The 13,143-nt window shown below is 33.9% G+C and overlaps 1 protein-coding gene across 9 annotated transcripts in view; it reads right to left on the bottom strand.

Annotated features, from left to right (window-relative positions):
* LOC126871013 (carboxyl-terminal PDZ ligand of neuronal nitric oxide synthase protein-like) overlaps positions 1–13,143 on the bottom strand; it is a 38,897-nt gene that overhangs the window by 3,621 nt on the left and 22,133 nt on the right. For 3 of the 9 annotated variants that reach the window (XM_050629335.1, XM_050629404.1, XM_050629400.1), the window contains 3 exons: positions 983–1,187; positions 514–638; positions 215–400 (listed from right to left, as the gene is read on the bottom strand). In XM_050629335.1, the coding sequence (XP_050485292.1) occupies positions 215–400; positions 514–638; positions 983–1,187 (516 nt within the window). Of the gene's footprint in view, positions 1–214; positions 401–513; positions 639–982; positions 1,188–2,056; positions 2,916–3,167; positions 3,313–5,386; positions 5,534–13,143 lie in introns of those variants that run through there. The other 6 variants (XM_050629363.1, XM_050629372.1, XM_050629391.1 and 3 more) reach the window with 6 other exon arrangements.

The raw sequence follows: 13,143 nt of genomic DNA, 5'->3' as shown, positions 1-13,143 counted from the left end.
CACCTGCTATTATATATTTACTCTAATTACTTTTACTATTGCTTTACTTTATTACGATTATTTTTTCAAATTACATGTATGTATCTGGTAGCCTTCATTAATATCTATACAGAGCAGATGATAATACGTTCATTCTAGTACTGATAAATCAATATTTTCAGATCTGACACAATCGACAGACGGCCTATGAGCAAAGCAGCGCATCATCACTTACTTGAGCTTCGACTCGAGCTGCTGTTTCAGCCGCAAGCTGATCCTGAAGCAGTCGCGCATGGGCAACAGCGGCTCTGGTCTGTTGGCTCTGTTGCTCTAATCGTTCTCGCAACAGTTGAATCTCGTGCTTTAGAGCGGTTAATTCGCCTCCAACCAGTAATCCTCCGCAATCGGAGGTCACCGTGCCCTATACATGAGATTAAACAATTATTCATAAATCTACTTATGTCCAATATATCTTAAAAGAGAATTTTAAGATAGACTAGCGCATTATTAATATTATATGACGATTCAACTTACCGATGGCGATTGTCTAATAGGGGAGGTAGACGCTGTGGTCGCTGGGATTTCGTGCGTCCTCAGAAGGCAAGGAACGGTCGTCTGTTCCGGTACCGAATCTTCTACGTCCCCTAATAGCGATATATCTAAAATACAATATAGTTTTTAATTTTCATTTGGAAAATTCATAACGAATAAACTGTAGTCGTTTATGTAATTTCACATTTTTATGAACGTAACTAAACAAATCAAGGTAGAAATAGATATTTTTAAATTTCTCAAAAATGCATAAACATCCATAGTTTAATAACGGAGAAGGAGAAATATTACATTTGTAAGAGTCTTTTAACTTTATAGTTTCCAATATTATGAGAGAATTAAAAACAGTGTAAAGAATATTATGATTCATTAATACGTCATTAAATGAAAAATTAATTGAGAAAGGTAAATTGCTTCTTTTTATAGTTGAACAGAAGTCGGGATGTTAAACCTTTATGCACAGAAGACGGCGACGGTTGCGACTGTTCATTCGGAATTTCGTCTTGGTCCTCGTAAACGTCACGATGATTCTCACCGTGCTCCCTCTCTCTCTCTTTCTCCCCCCGGTCCCGTTCTTCCGTGGCGTTGTTTAAACTTAATTTATGGCACACCTCGAAAGCTTGTCCTACCGTTCTGACCACCCTCATCGCTTGACTCTAACGAAATCCAACTTTTTCAATTGAACGTACAAGTAAGTATAATATTTAGAGGTGACGAGGGCTAATTGTCGCATAACATGCAGATATTAAGGTGAATTTGTACCTGATCATGAAACTTCAAGTACTGAGAGATCAAAATTCGACGCAATCATGTTGGAACTTACAAATACTTTGGAGTTTTAAGGATAATTTCAGTCTAGTGGAAAACATAATAATATAAAACGTCAAAAGTCTGGGGATTGCGAATTTTCAGAAGGTCAACACTTAAAATCCAAGTTCCCAAATTTTGGAATAATCAATTGTGATTTTCCAAAATTCAAAATATGCAAATTTCTGAACTTCAGATTTGTAAGTTTCCAAATTCCTGTAAGACTTTTGGATCTCCAAATCCTTAAATTTTCAAATTTCTGGATTTTCTAATTCATAAACAATTAAATCTCTTGATCTCCAAAATATTGGACCTATTTGTTTTTAAATTCCCAAATGCTCAAATTTTGAATTTTTCAAACTTTTGCGTCTCCAAATATTGCAATTCCGAAAACATTTAGATTTTAACGTTCCCCTAATTCCTTACTGGGGGGCTCCTAACCTAACCGAACCAAACCTAACCTCCACCAAACTTCATTTCCAAAATCAAAAAGTCCAACTATAAACAAAAACAAAAAAAAAAAGATACAAAAGAAAATGCCATAAAAAATTTGGCTCCGTGAATAAAAATTAAGACATATAATAGTATAATTTATTCCTGCACGATGTTCTTCATCGACCACGACATCCCGTGGCTCCTTTTTACTTTTCTTTTTTCATTATGGGAGCGGGACAACCTTACCCCATAAACGGCGTTATTCGTAAGCGTACACCTTTACCTCGAGCTCTTCGAGGTCATCGTTCTCCTCCTCAAAGGGGTTCTCATCGAAGCTAAAATCGACGCTTGCGGTCGAATGCGTCAGCTGAATAGGCGGAGGTTTTGTCTTTTTAAAAGGTTTCTTCAACTTCAGATAGTTGAATATTTCAGGTTCCTTGAACGAGAGTTTCTTCCTGGGCTTCGGGGTGGTCTCGACGCCAGAAGGACTAGCTGGACCGGAACTAGGGGACACTGCTGTCTCAGAGTTCGTTTGCTTCGAGTTCTTCAGCATGGTTGGTACGTGTTGCGCTTTTATGATGAAGATTTATTCAGTAAGTGACACTAATACTTTTTTCAGAAGACACTGTATGTACACATATAACATGGTGGAAGTTTATGGTCTTCTTGTGGACTTCATTTTTGTTCTACATTGAATGGTATGTTTCCTTTTATACTCTTATCTTTTTCGATACATTCAATAGTGAGTTTATTGTAAACAGCATGCTGTAATTTGAGGACGGTGATAATCGAGTAATTATACGGTGAACAAACAATTTTGGTTTATGGAAATATTTAATTATAATGGCGAAGGATTAATTATTAATAATAATTTATTATTAAATCATTTATTACTAAATTCTTATTGAAAAGAGTACATACCTATATCTTGAGAATACATTTAGAGTATATGAAAATTTTGTAACTTTAACACACGGAGACTTCGACTAACTTTGATTACTGCAACTAAAATTTTACCCGCCATTAGTTTTATGAACAATATTCTTCACTAAAGATATATTTCTAATTCTACTTAACTAATTCCAATGCAATCGTCATTCCCGCCCTAATTTACATCACAAGGTATAAACAATTTAACAAAAATTCGATTTCCAACTCTTGCCAGTTTAAACGCTTTATAACTTCTCTGTGCAATACATATACTAAAGCTTCGTTTTCAATTTCAGCGAGTCAAACGAATCCGATCATCGGGGTATTACCATTCTCAAAAAGTATCTAATCCTCGTAAATGAAACGGGTACTCGAATAACCGCGAATCACGATCCGTTGGAAGCGATAAATGGTGTAACGAAATTTATTTCAAATATAAGCGCCGGCGAAGAATCGATATTTACGTGTTGTAGCGTAGCTGGACGATTCCATTTATAAACAGCCGACCGGCCGGTGTGGACCCGACAACTGGCAAACTCCCCGATAAATCTTGCTCTTGCTTTAGAAACTATTACGGACCGGCGTCGTTAACGGAGCTACACGAGAGTTTATTTGCTCTGTAGCATGTACAACCGGCGACGCAAGTCGCGTTCGCAACGCACTCTCGTTTCATTCGAGGAATTAATCTCGAACCTGTAAATCTACAATCCGTCCATCCAGACGTTTCAAGACTCGTTCTGTGTGGGTTGCAATAGTTACCTTGAAATAATACTGGATGGAGTATTATTTATGTATTTTTTTCCATTGTGTAACATTCTTTTTTTATTTTTTATTGACTTTTTTCAACTTTTCTAAGAAAAGATCTGTTTCTAAAGATCATATTATAAAAAAATAGTACAGTATATCTCTTTTAAATTATTGCTATACTTCCTATTTTCTAATGGATACTGTTTAGAAGAAACATTTTAACAATAAATAATGTTTCATGTTATATCATTTCTTTTGCAGATCTATAGAGTAACTGTAATTAGAAAGAATGAAGAAAGAAAATAAAGATTCAAAAGAAGATGCATTTCTAGAACTGCTTCTAGTAGGATTAATATAGGTAAGAGATTTTTTAGTAATAAATAGTATTTTTATTAGTATTTATAATTATATGATTTCTCTCTTAGAAAGAGTAAAACTGCTGTAATGATTGAAATGGATGGAAGAGGATAATGTAGATGTAAGAGAAGATCTATTTCGGTATAGGCCTACTTTTACAGGGATTACTTCCTGAATGTATGAATCAACCCCAATGACCTTTACTTTATTCACATATCGGTAAATCTACTGTAGTCATTCATAAATCTCGAACTTGACCTCACATGACGGCCATTAGTGATAACGTGCAGCAAGTGCGTCGCTTTGATTAGACGAGCGTGCGTAACACGAGTGAACATGCTCTCATCGGTGATTAAGTGGCAACTTGATAACACGCGTTCCTTTCAATCGAACGCACGCGATCATATTTAAAGACGCGCAGCTTGTGTTTGCATAATTATGATCGTCTGACACGCATCACAATCTAACTACATACGTAGATGAATGTATTTCTTACTCTTCTTTTATTCCATTAATTATATCTGTTTCTCCCTTTTTCCTATTTTTCTTCTTCCTTCTTTTTCAGATCTGTTTTATAACTAATTATGAAATGAAATTATTACTAGGAAACTGATATGTATGTTAGAGAAAGTTGTTAATTTATTTAATGGGTATTGAGTAGAATAAAATTTCATAAAAATAACATGTTAAATGAGATTATCATTTCTATACGAATTGTCTAATATGTCTTTTTCACAGGTAATTATCCGACCACATTGGCGATGTCTCTATCGATAAGTTCAAGGATATACTGTACATAAATTGATAACACAGAATCAGGCGAACGAGGTGAAACCTGTTCAGAGAATCAGTGAAATGGAACACGAACACGTGGCCTAAAATAAATAGCTACGGTGTTTACGCCAAATCTCTAAATCCTTTGATGTTCCGTCTCCTGTTTCTTCGTTCGAATTAAAAGCGAAGAAGATAAAATGTATAAAAATATACAAAGTTTTTAATATCGATAAAAAAACTTAACGAAAGAAGGTATTAAAAGATGGTATAGTGTGAGAACAAGTAACGCTAAAAGTATCAGTCGTTCAGTTTCGATTCTCCAATTACCTCGATCGGTATATTGTTCCACCGGGCGGAAACAGATTCGTGAGAAATCAAAGGCTTCTCTTGAAAGCTTCATTTTCTGAAAGCTCTCTATAAATACTTGCTGGTTTCGAGGAACAATTTCAGTTTACTACCGCATGAGTTTTTACAACCTTATTATTATTATTATTATTATCCACCCAAATACGTAATATTATCTTCATCTGAAGAAAACGATTCTATATAAAGAAAGATAAATGAAATATTATATAATACTATCAGGTGACTATCTTCGAGATAAGAGTGTAAAAGGAAAACAAAACATCGAAGCTGTACTGAATTATTATGGAATGCTGAAATCCTATCCCATTGATCGTTTGGGATTGATCGTGTTTACTTGTCATTTTTACAGTCACTTAACTATTCAAGCATTTACGGATAATTTTGAAAATGAACAAATGGTCGATGAACAATTCATTTTTTTCTCAGGATGAAATTCTACCTCTGTTTGCTGAGAAGAACGTATCACTAAGATCGATCTTCATTTAAGGCTTTTGCGATGTTGTCGAAGGTATTTTTGGATGTCACTGAACAGATCACTTTACTTGTCATTAGACTCACTGAACAGATCACTTTACCTATCATTGGGATCCTTAGAATTGTTCTATGATTGTTGTTAGATATTTTTGTCTCTTTTATTGGTAAGTTGATTTTCTTTTTCAATTTGAAGTTTTCAATTCAATTTGAAGAATTTGGAATTTTTGTGTTAAAATTTATTCAGTTCATTAGTTTCTTGGGTTTTTACGTATCTCCTTTTGCTTCGCTACTTGGTTGTTTTAAAACTGGTTTGAAACATTGTTTAGAATTTTGTTTCTTTTACAAACCATTGTTGATTTAGCTTTTTATTTCTAGATGAAACTACTTCAACTTTTCTCCCCAAGATGCACTCAATTCCTCATTTAAAATTTCTTCAATTTCTGGTCCATCCAGGGTTCTTCCACGCCTCTCTCGAGTCTTCCCATTTTCTTTCTGAAACTTGTTCTATTTTCTCTCCAGAACTCTTCTCAATTTTCTGTTTCCCAAAGCAAGTCGAACGTTCCTCTACAAACTTTCTTCTTTCAAACTTCCCAAATTCCCTTCAATCAATTTTTCCCACGCTGTATATATTCACAACTTTTTGTTTCAAAATTAATATTTTCGAGTTTCTCTCTTTATACTTGTCAAACGAGCACTTTATTTTCCTTTACTCCAAAATTCTGTATCTTCCTCTTCTTCTTCTTCTTCTTCCTACGTCATACTCCTATTCTTTATATCCTTTTCTCTTCTCCATTTTTCTTTCAGTTCACTTGTCTCCTCTTCATTCCTAAACTATCATAGCGTTTCTACCTTTTTCTGTTCTTCTTACAAATCACTGTTTTACCCTTTCATTAAACAGTACAACTTTCAATTTTTTCTTCCGCTGCCTATTCTTTTCTTAAGTCACTATTCTTCTTTTATCTTCTTCCAAGTTACAAATTCTATTCTTTAGTTAGTTTATTTTCTCTTGTCTTCCTCTTCCCCGTTATTCATCGTGCTATCTACCTTCCTCCATTCATCTCCTTACCAAGAGTATGAAATCTTCATTTACTTGATCTGCTATTGTGAGCTCGACGTGAAGAGTTCCGAAATGAAATGAGGCGAAACTCGCGAAGAACGCGGCCAACGTTCTCGAAATACTCGAAAACGAGCAGTATCTCGCCGCGACGGCGGCCAGGTGGAGCGGAACTAAGCGGCGGCGTGTGCCTCTGATGGATCGCTAGCCGAGCGATAGCGTCAGCGGAGGAGCAAAAGCTTCGCGACGCCGCGGCTCGCTGGATTTTTCCTCCGGTTTATTTATAAACGCATTAATATTCTCGCTTTCGTGCAGCTCAATAGCATTTCCGCGTTCGTCTTCTACAGACGCGTGAAGAAAGTCTGAACTCGTCTCTTCTTTTATCTTTTATATTATTTGACATCAATTGAAGCGTTGACGACTGGTGATTTCTTGGCTGTTGCATTGTCGCAAAACATTATTTGGAACGTCTCTGTGGCGTAGTTTCTTTTACTTTGCTTGTTTGCTAGCATTTTTAAGTTTTGTATCAAAATTGTTCTTTCTCTGATCTTTCTATTAGACAAGAGGATTTTTTGATTTTCTTAGGAATAAGGTTCAGTGTTGTGGGGAATTATTTAAACTATTTAATATAGATTTAGAGCTTAATATAGATTTGTCTTCATAGTTTTTTCTTATTTTTTAATATTTTTCTTCTAATCTTCTTGCTAGTCTCATAAGAAAATTCTTTGATTAATTTTATGGATGAGGTTTAGAATTGTAAGGAATTATTTGGCGTACCTCATGTGGATTTGGAGTTGTGTTCCCTTTCCTGGGCTTATTTTTAGCAAGAAATGCTTTTTTGTATTAAACATTTTATATTATAATATTTATCATAAAGTATTTTTGGAAAGGTGGCATTTTCATTTATTTGGATATTTCATTTTTATCTGCTCAGAGTTCTGTTTTTAATACAGATGTACTTTTGAGTAGCTCAAGTGTAAAGTTGGAATTTTCTTCTGGTGTTGACTTTAATCTTTTCTTTGGAGCAGAAATGTTTTTTTAGGGATTCAATGGAAAACTTGAATCTTTATCTCCATCTTCTCTTGGCACATTTCCTGAAGTATTTCGGGTTAGCGCAAAGTTTAAATTTTCTTATAATATTGCTCCTAATTTTATTTTTTAAACAAAGATCTCCAAAAAAATTCTTGGAAATATTTAATATAAAATTTGAAACTTCTTCTTTATTTACTCCTTGAATAAAGGAATAGAAACTTTTTTAATATCTTCAGCATAAAGTACAAATTTTCTTCTCGTATTATTTTCTTCCTAGAACTATGTACGTCTTCTAATTTCCCTCTGTCAAGCTCATTCATCTTTCCGTCCCACGCTTCGTCTACACACGTACACCTCTGTTACATTCCTTAATTAGCTTCTAGAGTTACAAAGAAACTCAATCAATACCTTATTACGTCGAGTTTCTTCTCACTTCCAATTATGATGTACTTCCATTGCCATTATAATATTATTCATTACGCGTATATTTCACACTATTCATATATATTAATCAGAATTAATTATTGTCATACTCTTTCTCCGTTGCTTCAGAGAAATTCTTGGTTTGTACCTACAAAGTCAATCTTTCAATGTACATGATTCACAACAGTTACCAAACAAAAGAATTCCAACTCTACTTCAATCTCCACAACCACAGACACTAATCTGAGAATCTTTTCCACCACACTGTGCCTCTTCAAACAACAATTCTTGAGAACTGACCCCATCTTCCTTACTAAAAGTCCAATCAATTCAAGTATCAAGATATACAAATTTACAGAAATAGTCTTCTATTCAAAGATCAAAAGTATGGTCTCTTCAAACTCATCCAAGGTTCACCAAATATAAACATTACATTTCTGCAATCTTGTTCAAGGATTTTCACACTTGTTACGCTCAAATAACTATATAGAATTCCAGTATATTTTCCCCTATTTAACTACTTTGTTTTTGAAATTTGTTATATTACGTGGCCAGATTTCTATTATTATTTGTAAGTTTCTTTGTTTCCCCTGTTACTTACTCTTCAACAATCACACATAATTCCGCTTCATTGATTTCCTTCGTTCATCCTCTTCTCTCTATCTTCAATCATTTTCGCTTACATAAGACAAATCATGTTATTCTCTCGAAGTTCTTTTATTCCCCTGCTACTCACTCTTCGATATCCGTACACAGTTCCAGCTCATCGATTTTCTTCAATCATCCTCTTCTCTTTATCTTCATCTTCTTCAACCACTTTGACTCGCAATTTCATTAATATCAGTCAGATTCTTGTTACTTGCTCTTCAATGATCCTACACAATTCTTTTCTATCAGCTTTTTCTTCAGCTCCTTTAACAACCACTTTCATACAATTTTATTATACTTTATGGTCGGATTCTTGTTACTCTTTATAACTTCTTTTGTTTTCTTGTTACTTTCCAATGACCCTACACAATTCCTGTTCATTCACTTTCTTCAATTATTCTCTTCTCTTTCTCTTTTTCAAACCACTTTAGCTCACAGTCTCATCACATTTCATAACCAAATTCATATTACTCTCCCTATGTTCTTGAGTTTTCTCCAGTCTTCTTTAATCACTTTAACGCAATTTTCATTATTAATCAACTTCTTGTTACTCGTTTCAAGTTCCTTTTTCTATTGTTTTCTTCTCAATTCCTCGTCTTTACAGTCCTTTCTTCTGACTTTCTTCACAGCTGACCAAGGTCTGTACGTTTTCTTCGACGACCAAGCCGCTCTCTCTGCTTCTCTTCCTACTACTACTCCTCCTTTTCTGCTCTTTTGAGAGCTGAAATGAGAGAGAGAGAGAGAGGGACAGAGAGAGAAAGAGAGGGAAGGAGAACAGGCAAGAGAGAGCTTAAAGTGCTACGGCACAAACGAGCTTTCAGAACGCGGAAAGCAACGCTTGAAATTCGCCCGTTTGCGTTCCCGTTTCGAGCATCCTTCAGTCGAAGCAGTAATTCGGTTGAGCGATTCTACTCGGTCTTTTCTTTCTCATGCTCTTCTCTCTTCGTTTTATGTTACAATGATAACGAAACACGTTACACACGTTTAGAAGAGTCGGTTAGAGTCCTCCAGCAAGATGTTGGGAAAAGGAATGTTGTCAAGTGATTCCGGATATTAGCTATTATGAAGTGTTATGCACTGAATATTCATTCTTCTTTCTTCAATTTAGAAAAAGAAGTTGTTATATGTTTCTTTCCTTTTATCTTCTTTTGATTCAGAAAAGAATAAATATGCTTGGGTTTATTGTTTATACCATTTGAAGTATTACTTTATCTTTTACAAGTGCTTCTTCAGTTGTTATAGCATAAGGTAAATAATGTTCTTCTTTTCATTTTCTTCATTTCTATTCGTATAGAGTTTCTATATAAGAATTGAAGACTATTAGAAAGATAAATTCTAATAAAGAATATTATAATGATGCTATTTAGAAAATAGAAATTAGTAACTGGAAGAGTTTTATTATTAGAAAGATATATATTTCTAATAAGAATATTTTTATACTTTCTTGTCTACACGTATGACTATTTAAAGGAACTCTGATGACCATTTGACTTGTAAGACATCTTACATGGAATATACGAAAGGAAACAGAATGATTGACTATCGTACCAGCGAGATATAAAAAGTTCCCTCAACAAAGTAAAGCATAAGTATACAGAGCCTAATTCATTCATGGAATTGTTTATTTCTAGTCGCGAAAACGGCAGAGAACTTAGCAGCGATTCAAATCACTTTTCTGAACCTCCCTCCCGTTCACGTTTATTTCCTGGACTGTCGTCCAGGTGTCAATCACCGTTCAGTGAAATTTTACAATGAGCTTTGAACTTTAACCAACGGCTAAACATATTCGGACCTTGCTATATTGAAGTTTATTTAGCGAATTTACCCTATACATAACCACCATTGAAATTGAAAAACTTTGAATTTCAATAAAAAATGATAAAATATTTTCTCCTTTCATCATACTATGTGTGCTCATAATTTTGTTGTATTTTACATAAATATTAATTTTGTTATATTTTCACCTATAACTTTGTCCCCGTTATTTATTGTCTCATCTAATAACAAATAATCCTCCATAACTGATGAATATTTATGTATATATATCTCGCACTTCCAGCAACAAAAGACGAACGATGTACAAAAGTTTATCGAAAAAGGAGAATCGAAGAAACTCCACGCAAGAAAATTTGAAAATCGTGTTTACCATGAAAGTTCTCGAAGACGGTCGAAAAGTGACAGAAGCTCTTCCACTCGTGAGCTTAATGACGTGAAGCTTTAAATATTAGCTCGTGGTACATAAATATTTCTAGCTGCATAACTTGTTCTATTTCCAGTCTGTAATTTTTTAAATTTATGACACATTTGAAATCTTAACATCTACTGAAGAAAAAAAGAAGTGGAAGAAAAGGAAAGAAAAATAGAAATTCAGCTATGTTGAAGATCTCTTTCTCTTTTTGTGGTGACTCTTTTTGTGAGAACATTTAATTGAAATTTTTACCTCCATTCTCTCTCTTTCTTTCTCTTGTCATTAATTCTTCCACAATTGTTGTTTATATAACAAAAGCTATTGATTTACCAATTATACTCTCGGCATTTAGATGTCACATCTTTAATTGATCACAATAATTTTTCTAGATTTACCATTACATCTGATGCACCAATTTTAAAATAAATAACTTTTTGAATAATTGAATACGTAGTTCCATGAAATTTAACATTCACAAACTCCAGCCATTTATTGCGTATTAATCCAACAATTTACGCACACATGAAAAGAGACAGCAATTTTATTATTAATATTCCACCATAGGTATTTGAAACAATAACAGTTAAATAATAAAGTCATAACAGATATCGTTTCATCCAAAATATAAATTAGTTTCTGTCAAAACTAAAAATAAAGTGCAGTAGTACAAATATAATTTTTTATATAAAATATTCAAATGATCTTCTGCCAGTAGATTGAAATAATATGTCAGTACAGTCGTATGGATTTAATAAGAATGTAGAGAAAAATGTGGTTCCATTTTACTGGCACGATTCTTCAGAAATAACAACTCTCTGTGTAGTTGATTTAAAATGCGCGCCACTCGGTATTCAAAATATTTTCAGACGATAATTTACGCGTGAACGCTGGGATCGATGTATCGTGCGAGAGATTCGTTGCCGTGAGAGAAATATTTTTAAAACGGCTTATTACCGGTGGGCTCCTGTAAACCAACGCTGTATAAGTTAAAATTAACGCCTTGACAACGTGTATGACGCACATAGTGCGTCTGTTGTACTAACGATACGATATACATACCAGTTGTCGAAGTTCAAACAGTTCTCGCATATTGCCTCGAAACAGTATAAAGTATCGAAAAAGTTACAGAATTTGAACAGATGTTTATCTAAAACATTATTTCTGAACTATGTTCCAAGACAAACAATTGTACTTTTTATAACTATCAAATATCCATGACTTTGTCCATTATGAAGTATGATCTTTTATTTTCAAGAGAAGAAATTGTATTCCAATGTATACGATTGTAGTTTTCTATTGTATCAGTCTGTGGATTTTTATAATATCTTATCCTCTTGACTTATTTAATTAAATAATAAATACTCACAATTTTATCTATTATGAAGTAAGAATTTGTATTATGTTTGTTGTATGTTTGAAACCTGAGCCCCTTTGCACAATTAAACTCATATTATTAGTCAAACTTTGCTAATAATAAATTGCTAATCACTAGTGTTAATAAATTCTTTAATACATATTACACTAACACATATCGTGTTTCATAATGAAACAAAAGAAATTTCTAGAAATAAATTTTACCAATTATAAGCTATGTATTTATCTATTTGACTTCAGATTGAAAAATTGTGGGAAACAGCTACATAACCTATAATTTATAACTAGACAATTCTAAACTAATAACAGTAGTCAAGTAAAGATTGAATAAATACTTTCTGCACAGATAATGCAGGAAGTTAGTGGTTTCAAACGATTCTTTGTTTTATGTAATTTTCTCTTGCTCGAATAAAACGTTTGACTGTTTTCCATAAAGAGATCGATAAAAGTTGAGCGTTACAGTTCGTTGACCAACACAGATAGAGATAGAGATAGAGATAGAAATAGCGATAAAAAAAGGGATAGAGATAGAGATAGAGATAGATAGATAGATAGATAAATAGATAGATAGATAAGGAGAGAGAGAAAGAGAGAGGGAGGGAGGGAGGGAGGGAGGGAGGGAGAGAGAGAAAGAGAGAGTGAGTCTAATTTCAACTATTCTGCCTCGAAATCAAACCTCTTCTTGTTTCCCCCTTGAGTGTGTACTTAAGCAACTTAACCTTGATCTTCAAGTAATTTTTAATGGTCTTTGATTATAACTTGTCGGACATGTCCCGGTAACACTTTTTCAAAGACAATGCGAAGAAAGTTCGGATAATGTCGCAATCTTCTTTATCTGCGAATCTTTTGAATAGGTCCGAAGAAAACAACACAGAAGATGACAGAATTGATCTGTTGATCCTCAGATATATGATACTGTTTTTAAACATGAAAGCGAACGTCGCAAGTTTGAATTGTTCAACACTGAGTCAATTGTTCAAATATCCTCCGACTCGCTATTTAA

This window comes from Bombus huntii, chromosome 1 (assembly GCF_024542735.1).
Source record: "Bombus huntii isolate Logan2020A chromosome 1, iyBomHunt1.1, whole genome shotgun sequence".
NCBI classification, from domain to species: domain Eukaryota; kingdom Metazoa; phylum Arthropoda; class Insecta; order Hymenoptera; family Apidae; genus Bombus; species Bombus huntii.
Note: the sequence above shows the minus strand (reverse complement) of the source record. Positions and strands in the feature narration are given on the sequence as shown.